Genomic DNA, 16,612 nt, shown 5'->3' on the forward strand with positions numbered 1-16,612 from the left:
AAAATGTTGGTAAAGCGAGGATAAACCCAAAATCAGTCCAATTTTTGCTTATTTCTATAGCACCCATTATATGGTTTCTAGAACACTGGGTAACTTTAAAATTAATATCTGAAAACCTTCAAATAACTTTATGTAATAATTCTGTATGCAGTAAACATGTTTTGTTACCTAAATGTGATAGTTGTAAAGAGCTGTAAAGAGACCAAGAGTTTCTCTCAGATATTCCTCAAAAACAGAACAAAAAATTTAAAACAAAAACAGTTGCTGGCAAGGTCCTTTCTACTCAGATTTTATAAAAGATCCAGCACTGTGATATGTATAACAGTTTTAACTCCATTTCAGATTTCAAATGACCAGGACCTGAAAAATCTCTTTTCCCAACTCCATAGAAAAAGCGTATTGCAGTGCACCTTTGCAGATGAACATTATAATAAAACTACCACTAAATATTTTCTGTTTATAGAGCACCTTCCATGCCAAAGGATCCCAAAGTGCTCCACAAACTATATATGGGCAGGACTGCTGAAACTCAGTATTTGAGTGTGCACGTACTGTTCCAAGGGAGGGTGAAAAGAACACCGGAACAAGTCTATTCTCTTGCTCCCTCAGAAAAGTATCTTTATTGTCTAAGCAGGAATGCAGAGCAGACAGGATCTTGGTTTTTAAGATCACATCCAAAAGTGACCCAGGCTAAATTGCACTGAACTGAATTTATTTGCCACAGAAGCATAACGGGCTAAGTCAGCACTGTCAGGATTTAAACCAGTGGTTCTGGGGAGTATAGGTACTGCAAGTCCTGAGGTTTAGACCATTATTATTTTTATAGCTCTTTACATCTTCAAAACACATTACATTGATTTCAAAAAACCTATGATATAAACATATTTATTATAAGGATAAGGAAACCAAGACAGTAAGAGAGACTTGCCCAAGCCCACAACTGAACAGGGATCAGAAATTCCTGGCTGCCAGTTACATGAGACCATGACTATGTTCATGTGCAAAACTTGATTTGATCAATGAAGGGGGGTTAATATGTCCTCTTGGAAAATGTCACTCTTTTTGGTCTACATTGGGAGGGGAAGGGTTGCAAAAAAAAACAACTGGTGAACTCCAATAGCGACAGCACCAGTGTAAACAATGCTCCCATGAGCACTAGCAGTCTTAATACAGTGTTATGTGGGTCTGAGTAGGGTTAACAACACTGTTAAAAAAGCTGGTGACCACAGGAGCTTGGTCTATGCGAGGGTTCCCAATATTGCTACAACTAGGATGCAACTGTAAAACACACACTGCCTGCTCTGCTATTCCAGCAAACTGATTTTAAGCTCTGCTTTTAAAGCTGCAGTCTGCTAACATGGCCATGCTGGCCAGCTCGGATGGGGTGCAGAACTTTACTGAATGGGCTTTTTAAAAAAAACGCTTTTCAAGATTGGTCTGTACCATGAACAGTTCTTAAACTGCAGCTTTTAATCAAGATCGGGGTCCCATTTGCACAATTGAGGTAGCAGATGCAGGTCAGGTTGTGGCCTCAGAAAGCTCAGCAGGATTAAAAGCCTCCATATAGCCATCTGTGTTACACACTGAACTGGGGCTGAAGGGGGGGCACTGTGACAGGGAGATGTCAAAACCCCTGCCTCCAACCTGAGAGAAAAAGGCTATAAAACTCAAAAGTAACTCTGAGAGTTCACCCTCCCATCCGGTACACTCCCCCCATGAGGGGACCTTACCTTCCCACCCTTTCCCCAACCCCCCCCCACTCTCTCCCTCCCCACCTACACACGACCCCCATGAGGGAGCCTCTCCCCACCTGCAACCCCCATGCTCCCCCCTACATGCCCTCTCCCCACACTCCCCACCTGCAACCCCCAACACATTCCCCCCATAAGAAAGCCAGCCACAGACGCCCCCTCCCCTCACTGCGGGAACCTGCCCCTCCCGTACCGCCGCCCGCAGCCCAACGAGGGAGCCGGCCCAGGCCCCTCACCTGGCGGGGTCCCTGCTGCGGGGTCTCCATGCCGCGCCCTGCCCGGAGCTCCCGGCCGGCTGCACAGCCCGCCGCGCCCGTCGCCAAGACGCTGGAGACGCGAGGGAAGGGGCGGGTGCTGCCGGGCAGGGATTTCCGGGCGGCACCAGGGGCTCAGCTAGCGGGCTGCGGGCCCGGAGGTTAACGCGCCCCCCGACCCAGCCTGGGCCCAGGCTGCACAGCGAGGTGGGGCCTGCCCCTCCCTCCCCCCGGCCCGGCCGGGCCGGAGCCCGCGGTGCGTGAGGCGGCGGGGGCTGTAGTGTGTACATGGGCTGCGGCCCCCTGCCCAAGGGAGGCGCGGGGCCTGGGGGATGGCGAGCTCGCGGGGCGGCCTGGTGTAGCAGCTGCAGCCCCCTCCAGCTCGGGGCCCCGCGGCTAGGCGGGGTTTGTGCGAGAGCCCCAGCAGGCTCAGTTTTCCTTTGAGGCCCCCCAAGACCCGGGGGGGGGGAGAGGAGACCCCCACCCTGCTTGGTCGCGGAGCCATCGCCCCTACCCGGCTCCCCTCTTAGGCACTTGTTTCACTGTAGGCGTTAAGCAGGCCCTAGAGGACAGCCCCCTCCCCTTACAAGCGGGATCTGCAGTGAGGCCCCCGGCTAGGGTACCCCAGCAGCACCTGCGCCCCCCGGCGCAGCGATCTGCAACCTTTTCCCGAGCATCTCGATCTGGGGAACTATCTCACTCTGAGGCAGCTGCTGCTGACAAGTAACCTCAGTTTTAAGTGGATCTTGAAATGGTTTCTTTAAACTTGACAAACGGGGAGTGGGGGGAGAAGAGAACCCTCAAGCAGAACACAATGATGAACAGCAGGGGCCCCGCAATAGAACTTTGCATGGCCCTACTTGGAGCCTTTGCTCTATTACCAATCGAGTTAGCTCCCAGTCCTGGACAGGAAGAATCAGAAGGGAAAATGGGGGGTTGCGCACTCAGACTCTTATAAGGAGGGAATAATATAAGTACAGAAATAAATATTACAGAAAAAATGGAACCAGCAAGAGGAATCCAGACTAAGAAAAACAAAACAAAAAAATACAGATTTGCACAATTCTAAAAAAAATCTAAACAGAACTCCCACTATCTAAACTAGCCTCTCAGATCAATGACTGAATCACATATACTCTCAAAGGGCAAAGTACAGGAGCGACTAGGATGGTGTGAAAAAGCTCGGTGTGGCTTGTCAAATCCAACAACTATTTTCCAACTCTACTATTTCATTACAATATGCTTTTAATATCACCACTTTTAAATGTTCAGGGTTTTTTTTATTATTTATTTAAACAGCCTGGACTGGCAATTATGAGAGAGCAAAGATTGCATTTTAAAAGCTCTTAAAGGAAAACAAATGTAGAAAAGACAGGAAGACCACATACACGAATGCCCAAGATGGCCTGTGATCAAAGGAACAGATTGTGAGGAAACACACCTACACATGAACACTGCTTAGTGCTTCAGAGAAAGAGAGAAACCATCACAAGGTTCTTGTCAGTTTGCTGGTAGTAGGGAGAGAAAGGTTCCTTCCAGTTCTATTCCTTTACATTGGCTTGATGTGTACTTTACACACTCACCCAGAGTAGTGATGTAGTGGCACATGCTAGTATAAGATACCAATCTCTAAAAGTGCACTCAACTGAAAGTGTATTACCTGGGTTTAATGTGTATTGTAATTTTTAGCTGGAGCAGTCAGTAGGTGTAAGAATTGTACTAAGGGAAAACCCAGAATCTTTTCTATTAGACTTAAGAAACCCACACACAAGTCAAGCAAAAGTTAAGGCTATTTCTTGTAATGGTGAATGACTGGTGCAACACCTACAGTAAAAAAGCTCAGGTACATAAGGCATTGGACACTGAACTCTGCACTCTTGCTTCCCCTAGCTTTGGAAATAAAACTTTTTTTTACTAAATGCTTTAATCCTCTAATTGTTCTGGTTTAAATAAATTAAAAATGACCAAGGAAAAGGAAGTTTTACCAGTTTATCCAACTGACCTTGCAACACATTTCAGTTATACTGATTAGGATGAGAGAACAGTGCAGAGTAACCAAATGCAAGTAAGTACTTGATGCGTTTATAGTGTTATACTTCTACATAAACTAGGACATGAGAGGATTCAGTTCTAAAGATACCATTATTCTTTAGTATATTACACACACACCCCTGTCATTATTAGGCATCATAAATACACATTTGCTTCTACTGGACAACAGTAGATTACTAGTGTAAGCCAAGATGCACCAAAGGGAGTCAGGAGTTAGAGTTACCAGCAGCTTTCCTTCCTTTGATGGTGCATCTCATTTCTAAATCGTGGGCCAGAAGCAGGGTGCTGCCATCAATCAATCGTGCACATCATCTCCCATTCTTATTTACTGCTGTGTTTGGGAACCTTTGTAACCAAAGGACTCAGAACCCAAGGATGCTCTCTTACACTTAGGCACATGAGTAACTTCACTGATTTGACTTCAGTTAGACTAGTCATGTGAATAAGCATTTGCAGTATCAGGCCCTTAACCTGCTCCTGCTTCTAGACTGATAAACCTGCTCTTGTAAATTGCCTGGGTTAACCTGCTATGGACTAGATCATCATTACATTTAGTCACGTGTCTTTACAAAGCTGATATGTCAGCATCCGATAGCTGTAAAAAAAATTAAAATAAAGTCAATTTTATTATACACGTGAATGTGAGTTCTGGAGTAATTTGTGTTGTGAATAGCATTAAACCTGTATCTCGAATTTAAAAAGAAACATCAGCTAAGAAACTTGTTTGAGACAGAAGCAAGCAGCAGAATAATACATTTATAAAGCACTCTCCCCTGCAGCATCAAGTCAACCTACTAAGCGTATTCCAGACTTGTTACATCTTGAGATAATCCCCCATAGTTTTTCTTTGGGAATACACAAGCATCATAAAAATCAAGAAGCCTCTAACAAAAAGGAGGTATGGGAAGCACTTTTTCTTTAACCCAGGTATGATTAGACCACACAAGTACATGCAAGAAAACAGATCTTTTATTTTTGTAATTCTGAGAGACTACAGCACTTTTTTGGTACAAAATTGATGTTAAGCATCACATGTTGCAGTAAGAACTACAATGAAGACAGTATGATTATCTTATTTAGTTTTTTTCCTAATCCCCCTGCGAAATCTCTCCACACAAAGATATATTCTTACAATTCTGACAGGATTATTCTTGAGGTAAAACATAAGATATCATCTTTGTGAAGCTGCCTGCTTCTCAGAATTATGGCTGAGTGTCTGAACATATCCATGTAGCAGGGACCCACTGGGGCTCGTCCTGTGCCTGATGGACTGCAGACAGCAGCTGCACACAGGCCTCTTGTAAGTTGTCATTTACAATCACTTGATCAAAGAACTGACCAAACTGAGCTTCCATTTTCTTAGCACAATCCTCCATCTCCTGCAAGTCTTCCTCCTGTAAGAGACAGTACAGACCTATAAAACATTATAGTTTCATGTGGGACACTTTTGGATGGGGAATAGGTTTATCCAAGTTTTCACTTTCTACCCTTCCAAAGAGGAACTGGAGGTTGGTTGGCTAGAAGACAGAACTGGGAGTCAGGAGATTTGATTTCTCTTCCCAGCTCTGCCATTCACTCAGTATGTGACCTTGGGCAAGACACTGAGCCTGTCTATGCTTAAGTTTCCCAATTTATAAAATAAGGATACTACTACTTCCTTACATCACAGAGAGATTGTGAGGGTTAATTCACGTATGTTTGTAAAACACTGAGATCCTCAGATAAAAGTTGGCATAGAAATACAAAGTAATATTATTATAATAAAGACCTTCTATTCTGCCCTGGTTTCCACTGAAAGTGGTGCAGGCATCCCTTCAGAAAACTCAGTTACTGTATGTCAACGCCAAACTATTTGCATGCGTGTCCCATTATAAACCTCATGCTTCTTGGAATAAGCTCCCCTGTATTAAAATATGATCACATGCTATTCGTTTGAGAATAAGAGAGATCTTGCATGTAATTTTCAGTGGAACTCAATTCTGCAAGCCAGCTGCAAGCAGAAGCGCTGACTGAAGTCATTGCAAATTCCACAGGACTTCCAGGATCAGTTATTTTGCATGTCTTTTCAGGGTAGGGACCAGTTGGAAAGCCACACCATAGGCCAGATCCTCAGCTAGTGTAAATTGGGATCTGATAGTTCTAGTGACTTCAATGGAGCTGTGACAATTTACATCAGCTGAGGATTGTCCCTGTCTGTAATTATTAACACAAGTGGAAATTATTCTGATTTATAACCCATAACTCTAAGATGGGCATGCCATGACAACAATAATCAATTCTAAACCTTTGGAGCACGACTGATTGCTTGCATGGTTCACAAGAAGTCTTCCTTTACCCCCCATGTGCTGCATTGCACAGTTGCCTAGATGCTGTGAGGATGCCGTTATCTGCCTCTGAAATATCACTGTACTGGCTAATGCTACAGGCAGAATCCAGATGTGATAGACCAGAGGTCTGATCAGTTTTGCCACACCTATGTTCCTAATCTGTATTTCAGTTTGTCAGCAATATTTCCCCAAATTCCATGTTTTTAGCTATGTAATTATGATCACCCCCCACAGACAAAATGAAGGACAACTTTTAAAACATACTGTGCTAGATAATAAAGGTCAAACTGAAGATTAAAAGTTATAGAAACAAGTGTGACATTCTATTTTTTAATCTCGTTTAATTTTTGTTAAGTGTCTAGACATAGTAAGGCATCTATAATTTTACTGTAATATAGGTAGGAATGCATCACATGCAGACCACCACCACTGTGCTTTTGTTTGAAGTATTAATAGCTGATGTCTATAGGAAAAGGGACTATGACAGCACTGAAGGAAAGGGGTTCCACATATTTCAATTTAAACAACATGGAAGTGCCTACCCAGAGATCTAGGCACCTTGGCTATATACTACAAAAACAAACCAAATAACGCAAATATAAATACAGAAAGCAGACTTCCTCCAAAGAATCCCACTCTAGCCACATATCCCAACCTCCAGCCCTCTGTACTCCACTTCCACTCCAAAACACCAGGGAGAGAGACAGGCTTCGCAACATGTACTGAATGTCCTCAGATCTGATTTATTTCAGACCAAAGACACAAGGGTCCTTTAAAACATTAATACAATATAGGAATGTGGCAGGTTCTGACTGAACAATCACGGTTGCACCTCCTTCATTCTCTAAAACTCACCTTGAATTTCATGTTCACATAATAGTCTGTAATGATCCTGGCGTTTTTCCGAGACTGTCTCATGCAACTCATATTGGGTGGCTTGATGAATATAATATAGGGTTTTAGTTCGTGGGTCCGAGCCATTTGGATACCCTGCAGGTCAAGGTCAGATAGTGGTTAAATTAAAATGTATAAGTCGTATCCATCCCATATTTTATTTCTATTAAACAAATTGTTGTGTACCATCATTTCCAGACCTTGCAGTATTCAAAAACATCTGTTATTTAATAACTGCACTAAATCCTCAACCCAGACACTGGTCAGCGACTGCACCACACTAATTAATTCAGTTCGGTAACCTTATTAGATGGGAAATTATTTTAACTACAATGAATATAAAAATCCTAACATGGCCATTAAAAGGTTACACCTGCTACCTTTTATGGGAGTTTTAAATCTTCAATTGTAATTCCTTTTTTAGAGGCTCAAAACTGTCTTGGTTTTGGGCCTGCCTTTGGAAAAGATTGATTCTCCTACTCCATGTTTTGCAAGGCACTGTCTGCCTTTTGTTTAGTTCTCTCCATGCATTGATGCAATTGTTGATGTCAACAGATCACTGTGAGTGAGTAGTGTTTGTAACCTGTTGTGAAAAGCAGGGGGAGTTAAAAAACTAATGAGTACAAAGTAAATAGCAGCAACATGTTCTGCCACAGTGGCAAAATCTAATTTCCTTTTTTCATTGAGAACTGAATTCAGGCGAAGAAATGGACAAGAAGAAAAACTCGAAAGGCAGCAGGAGCACCGGGAACATCAAAGTGCAGCATAGGGGCCTTCACGGTAGGTTGTTTTGTTCTGGTTTTGAGTAGCACACTCCTTCATACCTGAGGCTGTGTAACTTATCTCATTTCTTCAACCAGCACAAGCCACTACACCAAGACAAAGCTTGGACAATTCTAGGTCCATGTATCTAAAGGAAGTTTCCCTCTGGAATTTATTGGGCCATGGAGCCTTTCTTCCAGTTATGTTTTTAAATGATATTTTGTTAGGTTCCCAGAGACACCCAGGTATGGAAACCCTATAAAATTAGAAGAATTAATACCAGCAAATAAGGGAGTAATTTAGAAAAATCTTAGAAGGGTTCTTTGCAGGACTTAAAGCCTTCAGCACCTTCTGACAACTACTAACTCAGACCTTTATTAGCCTTATCCCTCCCTACCAGCAAGCCCAGGGCCAGGGATTGGAAAGAAGAAAGCCTATGTGAACTAGCAGCATGCTGACTTTCATTTGGCTGAGTGGTCTAGAAATGGATTAAGAATAGTAAAGGTAGCTGAGAGAAATCTTGTTCTTTTCTGGCCTTAGAAGAAATATTTTTTGCAGTGCCCAAAAGAGGCACATATGTGGAAATTATCTTAATGTTTGAGGCACTGATTGTGACCATCATTTAAGTACAGTAGCTCCATCTAAGGAACAACGCTTTTAGACCTTTAAGGTGATACAACCTAAACTTCTCTAACCAACCACCTCGCTGAGGAGATACAGTGACCATTCTTCCTCATAAAAGAAAATCAAGTCACACAGGCAGCTTCTGAAAAATTCTTTTGTTATCTCCACCCTGGTTTTCACCGATCAGTGAGAAGGAAGAGAAAAAAGGGGTTCTCCCTCTAACCATTTAGAGAGATTTGGGGAAGGTGTTTCATCAGTGACATTGCAGTGCCTCATACACATGGTACTACTTTTACGTCTAATATAGACAACAATGTAAATTTAAGGTGGGGACGCTTTGGACTCTCTCAGATCAATCATTCTTTCTTAAATGTTCCTGTCTCTCCTACTGGATTAAGTTTCCAAGCTATGAACGAAAACAGTTTTCAGTTGCTAGTAGCATTCGTTCAGGATGTATTGTCTCGTACAAAACAGTATAAGGCAATATGGGTCAGTGTCCATTTTTCCTGGAAAATTTTCAATTGAAAGTATGTGACACAATAACCAGATTAGACTTCTAAACCACGGTGATAAGCACATCGGAAATGATAGCATGTGTGCATGTATATGCTTCACCTCACTTTGTTGTTTACAATGTACACAATCTTGTTAATGAATCCTTATCCAATTTTATAGTAAGTTTTCTAATTGAACCTTCTCTCCAAGCAGCAACCATATTGTATGTAGTGAGCATGCTGCAGAAACCTGCCTCCTGGTGATTTTCAACCTGAATCTAGTAATTACACTAATGAGTCCCACTAATACACAGGCATCTTGTTACTGCATAGAAGCTTCACTAATAAACCCCAGAACTAGTGTCAGTAAACTAATGAACTCCAGCTTAGACCACTAAACCTCCACACCCTGCAGATACTTATGGGGATTATGAAACAGACAAATAGCCCTGTGCAAGCCTTCCCTTCCTCTACAGCAGATGTTTTAAAACTGTGATCCACGGACCATTGGTGGCCTATGGAAAACTTGCTGGTGGTTCTTGGAAAGTTGGCTCGTCACATGTACTAGCTGCTCTTCTTTATTCCCACCTGTTAAATTGCTTCAAAGAAACCAAGAATATGCTAAATACTTCCCTAGCATTACTTGTTCATTTAAGCCATTGCTGTTGATACCGCAGGGATGGTATGCGATTGCAAACAGAAGAGGCGATGTCCGGTACAATCATATGACAGATGACAGTCTCTTCCATGAAGTTTACGGGCTAGTCTACACTGGCAATGCTAATGTGCCTCTCCCAGTGCCCTAAAAAAAAAATCACCTCCACGAGGGGCGTAGCTACCAGTGCTGGGAGCCATTGTCTACACTGGCGCTTTACAGCACTGAAACTTGCTGCGCTCAGGAGGTGTTTTTTCACACCCCTGAGCAAGAAAGTTGCAGCGCTGTAAATTGTCAGTGTAGACAAGCCCTTAGTCTTAGATCCCCCTATTTACCCGTGGTTCCAAATCCACTATACAGATCTTCCCTTCATCAAGAACTGTCCGCACAGCATCAACACTGGTGCCATATAGGTGTCCCTTGTATTCCCCATGTTCCAGCATTCTGCAAGAGGGGTGAGAAGGGAGAATGAGAAGAGAAATGAAGCAGACCCTAAATGATAGCCTCTGAAATTTTGCATTTAGCAATGAAATCTGCAGATTAAATCAAGAGACCGAAGAGCTAAAGAAGGATTAATCCTCTGTGAAAACAATGATATTAAGTATAGGAACCTTTACTGAGGATAAAAATCTAGATTAAACAGGACTGTCAGATCCAAATCTGGAGTCTCTGAAGAGACTCCAAAATTATGCAGCTCTACCCACTTCCCCTCCAGATATACATGAGAAGGTTCAGAGGTCATGGTTTTGATTGGTGTCAAGACAGCTATATGGAAATTCTACACTGGTACTTACTGCAGTGATAACAAAAAACAAATACTTTGCTGTTATGTAGGGCCAATCACTGGGATCTCAAAAAGACAGTTACCTTTTTCGTAACTAGTGTTCTTTGAGATATGTTGCTCAAGTCCATTCAACTTAGGTGTGTGCGTTCGCCACATGCTCCGGTGCCGGAAGTTTTTCCCTCAGCAGTATCCGTAGGGAACTGGCTCCAGTGCCCCCTGGAGTGGCGCACACATGCTCAGTTCCTTCTTGCCGGAAACTCTGACAGTGGGTAAGGAAGGCAGGTTGTGGAATAGACATGAGCAACATCTCGAAGAACACCAGTTACAGGAAAGATAACTGTCTTTTATTCTTTGAGTGCTTGCTCATGTCCATTCAACTTAGGTGACTCCCAAGCAGTACCCCTCGGATGTGGGTAGGAGTTCACGGACGTGTAGATTGCAACACCGCTCTGCCGAACCCAACTTCGTCCCTGGCCTACTGAATGATGGTGTAGAGGGCTGTGAACGTGTGCACTGAGGACCACGTCATGGCTCGACAGTTGTCCTGGATTGGGAAGTGTTCCAGGAAGGCCACCAAATGTTCCAGGAAGGCCACCAAAGATGCCTGCGCTATGGTTGAGTGGGCTCCAACGATTGGCAGAGGAGGGACTCCCACCAACTCATAGCCGTTCCGAATGCAAAAGGTTATCCAGTTAGAAATCCTCTCCGTGGACACAAGGAGGCCCTTCATCCTATCAGCTGTAGAGATTAAAAGCTGAGTCGACTTATGGAAAGGCTTTGTCCGATCTAGGTAGAAAGCCAGGGCCCTTCTTACGACCAAAGCGTGAAGGCGCTTCTCTTCACTAGTCTCATGGGGCTGCGCGCAGAAGACCAGAAGGAAGATGTCCTGGATCATGTGGAAAGTAGACACCACCTTGGGAAGGAAGGCTGGGTGGGGCCAGTTCTGGACCTTGTCCTTATAGAAGACCGTGTACAGCAGTTCTGAGGTCAGGGCTCGCAGCTCAGAGACTCGCCTCGCCAACGTCACCGCCACCAGGAAAGCTACCTTCCACGATAGGCGAGACAGGGAGCACGAAGCCAAACGCTCCAAGGGCGGGCCCATGAGCCTGGACAGAACCAAGTTGAGATCCCACTGTGGGACCGGGGACTGAACTTGAGGAAAAAGTCTCTCGAGACCTCTGAGGAACCTGACCGTCATGTCATGGGAGAAAACCGTCTGTCCCTGGATGGATGGATGAAAGGTGGAAATGGCCACCAGATGCAGCCTGATCGAGAAGTGCGCCAGGCCCTGGTTCCTCAAATGAAGTCTAAGATCAACTGCACTGAAGAATGCGAAGGGGAGATGCCCCATTCGGCCACCCAGCGGGAGAACCTCGTCCACTTTGCCAGGTAAGTCTGTCTAATCGAAGGCTTTCTACTCTCGAGGAGGACCTTCTAGACCCCTTCCGAACAGGCCCATTCTTCGGGGTTCAGCCATGCAACATCACACTGTGAGGTGGAGGGACCTGAGGTTGGGGTGCAAGAGAGTCGTCCATGATCCTGTGACAGCAGGTCCAGTCGGTTTGGCAGAGTTCACGGAGGGACCACCGACGGGCTCAATAGTGTCCCAAACCAGTGCTGGCGAGGCCACGCCAGGGCAATCATGATAACCTGAGCCTTGTCTCTCTTGATTTTCACTAGGACTGTGTTGATGAGCTGAATCAGAAGGAATGCATACAACAGGCAGGAGGAAGGTGTCAGAGAGGGAGCCCTTGCCCAGACCCCGTCTGGAGTAAAACCTGTAGCACCTCCTGTTCTGCCTGGTGGCAAACAAATCCCTTTGGGGAGTTCTCCACCTCTGGAAGATCATGCCGGCTACCTCTGGGTGGAGCACCCACTCGTGGCGAGAGAAGTCCCTGTTTAAGTGATCTGCTAGCGTGTTCTTGGCACCCGGAAGGTGACATGGTTCTACATGGATTCCATGCAAAAGTCCCAAAGATGGAGTGCCTCTTAGCAGAGGGCTGAGTATCACACTCCCCCTTGTCTGTTAATGTAGAACATCGAGGCTGTGTTGTCCGTCAGGACTCTGACCACGCTCTGCGCACTGCCCTGATCTCTTTGACGTTTATGTGTAGCATCGTTTCCACTGGGGACCACATACCTTGGGTCTGGAGGGTGCCGAGGTGCACCCCAGCCAAGGTCCGAGGCATCCGAAACCAACTCGACTGAGTGAGGAGTGCTGACAAAGAGAACTCCTTCCAGGACTTTCTCGGGGTTGGTCCAACATCACAGCGAGGTAAGTACAGTCACGTGGATGTGACCCCTGCATCAATGGCTGGCGACAGTCTACTCCCAGTCCAGGGACCACCTGGAAAAGATCGTTACCATCCCCATGACTGTACTTACCTCACTGCGATGGTGGACTGACCCCGAGAAAGTCCTGGAAGGCGTTCTCTTTGTCAGCACTCTTCACTCAGTCAAGTTGGTTTCGGACGCCTCGGACCTTGGTTTAAGCGAGGGTGGCTCCCCTGGCCCTGAGGCTGCTGCAGCTTAAACTGCTTGTGGGCAGGGCCAGGAACATACAGGCCCAGCGTTTTAAGAGTCGTGTGGGAGTCCTTTAGGCCATGAACCTTATTGTCCATCTGTTCCGCAAACAGGGCTTGCATCAACTGCTGAGCCTCCGTGGACAAGCCAGAGAGGAGCAGCCAGGATGCCCGGTGCATAGCGATGGCTGAGGCCATGGTTTGGGCAGTGGTGTCCTCTGCATCCGATGCCGCCTGGAGCGTTGCCCTGGCCGCAGTTGTGCCCTCGTCCATAATAGCCCAGAACTCCTTCCTAGAAGCTTCAGGAAGAAAGCCCTTGAATTTGGCTATGGCTTGCCACATAAAATCATAGCGTCCCAGGAGGGCTTGATGGTTGGCTACCCTGAACTGGAGGCCAGAGGATGAATAAACCTTACGGCAAAATGAGTCTAGTCTCTTAGAGTCTTTGTTCTTAGGGGTAGCCCCGGGCTGACCTTGTCGCTCCCTGTGCGAGGCAAAGTCCTGTCCGGGACCTACGAAGTCTCTAACTGTAGCTAAGGGATTTATAAACACTAACAGACAACTGTAATACAAGAGATAACTAGTTCATACGAATGAGCAGCAACAGCACTAGCTGAAGCAGCAACAGTTCCAGCACCGTCACTGGCGGCAAGAAGGAACTGAGGGTGGGGGGAAACCGGCGGCACCCTATATACCGCGGCATGTGTGCCCCGCTCTAGGGGGCGCTGGAGCTGGTCCCCTATGGATACTGCTGAAGGAAAAACTTCCGGCACCGGTGCATGTGGCAAGCACACACACCTAAGTTGAATGGACATGAGCAAGCACTCGAAGAAAAAGGGTACATCTCCACAGAGCAAAAATAATAATAAAAAAAAAATACCACACCCAAACCCCAGAGAGTCTCAGAGGCTGGGTTTACAGACTTATGCTTGCACTACGAAGCTTAAAAAGAAAAGAAAAGAAAAGAAATAGCCATATTACAGACCTTCTGGCTTGGGCCTGAGCTCAGGCTATGAAGCCCAGGGAAGAGGGTAGAATGTCTACATCGCTATTTTTAGCACCATGGTGCAAGCCCAAGTCTGAAGACCGAGGCTCAGACTTGCTGCTGCAGGATTTTTTTTGCTGTAAAGCTGTACCCAAAGTGCTTTATATGCTTTAATGAATTATGCTTCATAACAGCCCTTTGAATTAGGTAAATATTATCCTCGTTTTACTAATGGGGAAACTGCAGCATACAAGTTAGAGGGCACTTTTGAAAATTTGGTCCTTAAAGGTTCTGGTGCCTTCAAGGCCCATTGCAAGGCCCATGCCCAGTAAAGATGTGGATGTGGGATCGGGGCCTGATTTTGGGTGCTCAGTTTTAGCCTTATTTTAGAAATGTAGAGTCTGTTTTTCAGAAGTGTTGAGAACCCATAACTCCAACTGAAGTCAATAGGAGTTGCAGGTGCTCAGCCCTTCTAAGAATCAGGTCCAAGGTTGCTAAAACTAGGCAGTCAAAAATCAACACACTCCAAAGGAGAAGCTACTTTGAAAATCTGGGCCTAAGAGTATTTGTGTGTACACTGCAATTAGACACCCACTTCTGGGCAGTGCCAGCTGACTCAGGCTCATGGGGCTCAGGCTGTGGGGCTGTTTAACTGCAGTGTAGGCATTCAGGCTTGGGCTACAGCCCTAGCTCAAGGACGCTTCAACTTCAGAGTCTTCGAGCCTGGGCTCCAGCCCAAGCCTAAACATCTACACTGCAATTAAACAGCCCCTTAGCCTGAGCCCAGTAAGCCCGAGTCAGCTGGCATGGGCCAGCTGTGGATTTTTAAGTGCAGTGTACACATATCCTATGGCTCACACCAGAAGTCTGTGGCAGAGGAGGAAAAGAACCCTGGTCTTCTGACTGTCAGCATTTGGGCTAAACCACAAGACTATCCCTGCCTTGGAGCACGTTAAACTTTAGAGATGAAAGCAATAGGAATCCCAAAGTTACCTGTGACTATATACCATGTTTTCAAATGTTTCCTTTGATACATAGTGATACTCACGACCGTTCTCTTCATAGCTCTTCTGAGCTCGAGTGGTGTCTTAAGAAAGAAAAATTAAAAGTTTTTAAAGTTCTTGTAAACATTTTCTTTCTTCAGTAAATCAATTTGAGAACAAAGTTCCTAGTGAAAAGCCAGGACTCCCAAACTCCGTTTTTGGAGATGTGAATATATAAATTTTAAAAACTCTGTTCATTTTCACAAGTAATCAAAAGGAAATAATAAACGAATGGTTTCTACTTTCTAGCTCACAGCAAAAGCCCTGTTTACACTAGAGTGAGGTCAGCAAATCTTCCAAAATTGAATCTACCCTTTGGGGTCCATTTTAAGCACAATGGGCATTGTTCCTGAAGGGACAGTGAACCATTAGACTTAGACCTTGTCTACACTACACAGTTTTGTCAACAAAAGTCCGCTTTCGCTGATGAAACAGTGGAGTTGTACACTCCTCCCGCCAATTTAACTTTCCTGCTACACTGAAAAAAGAAAACCACCTCGACAAGTGGCAGTGCATGAAGACTGTTCTGTAGTATTTTAAAAATTGCCTGCACAACTCCACTTTATATTATGTTAATTTATTTGAGAAGGCTAAGAAATGTAAGATTGAGGAACTGGAGCAATTTATCAGTTTTATACTGTATTAAGACAGGCATTTAGAGGCTTGCACTCCTGGTGTTTTATCTTCATAAAACCTTGTATCGAATGAGCAGAGAGGCCAAACTTCTCTCCATTCAAGTCAGAGATGAGAAATGGTAAGAATCTGCTTTAGATTTAGTATGCTAGGAAGGAAATCTACAAGGCTTGCTAGTTTCCTGTCTGTCTGGGTATTTATATGGCCCTCATTCCCATACTATCTGGACACCTTATAAACAAATATTCAATGAATTTATCTTCACTACTCCCCTAGGAAGGACCCATAGCCCCATTTTACAAATGAGGTATAATGAGATTAAGTAACTTGTCCAAAGTCAGGCAGGTAATCCATTGGCATACCAAGAATCAAACCCAGGCACACCAAGAATCAATTCAAAGTAACAGTGGCTTAAGACCATCCTTCCTTTTCCCCTGCCAGCTGGAAAAACTGACCAAAGACAATATTTTAAATAAAGCCCAGTAAAAGAAAGTAGCTTTCCCTTCTTTCCTGTAGTTCCCACAAAAATAAAAGGAAATGTGTATTGTTAGTCTAGGCATCTGTGCCCTGTTAACAAATTCATACGTTCAGAGACAGCACAATATTTTTGATTGATAGGGAAACCATCCCTGCAGCAAAGAGTCTATAAATATTCCATGGCAGGAGAAAGGGAGTTGATATTTCATGTTTTCTTTCCCCCAAGCAGGAAGTTAGAGAGTGAAAGGAACATGTCACATACGGGGTACAGCACTTTGAAAATGATGAGGGTTCATTCCAATAAGCCGCCGCCTTAGCTCATTCACGCCAACCCCTGAAGGACCTGGATATTTGG

At 44.8% G+C, this 16,612-nt stretch overlaps 1 protein-coding gene across 1 annotated transcript in view; it reads right to left on the minus strand.

The window, feature by feature from the left end:
* Positions 1–5,259: 5,259 nt before the first annotated feature.
* The window catches only part of MPP4 (MAGUK p55 scaffold protein 4), a 52,753-nt gene continuing 41,400 nt past the window's right edge, over positions 5,260–16,612 (minus strand). The window contains exons 18-22 of the mRNA XM_065412988.1: positions 16,520–16,600; positions 15,098–15,191; positions 10,149–10,257; positions 7,240–7,374; positions 5,260–5,451 (exon numbers count right to left, since the gene is read on the minus strand). Of these exons, the coding sequence (XP_065269060.1) occupies positions 5,260–5,451; positions 7,240–7,374; positions 10,149–10,257; positions 15,098–15,191; positions 16,520–16,600 (611 nt within the window). The remainder of the gene's footprint in view (positions 5,452–7,239; positions 7,375–10,148; positions 10,258–15,097; positions 15,192–16,519; positions 16,601–16,612) is intronic.

This window comes from Emys orbicularis, chromosome 11 (genome assembly GCF_028017835.1).
Source record: "Emys orbicularis isolate rEmyOrb1 chromosome 11, rEmyOrb1.hap1, whole genome shotgun sequence".
In the NCBI taxonomy this organism is placed as follows: Eukaryota; Metazoa; Chordata; order Testudines; family Emydidae; genus Emys; species Emys orbicularis.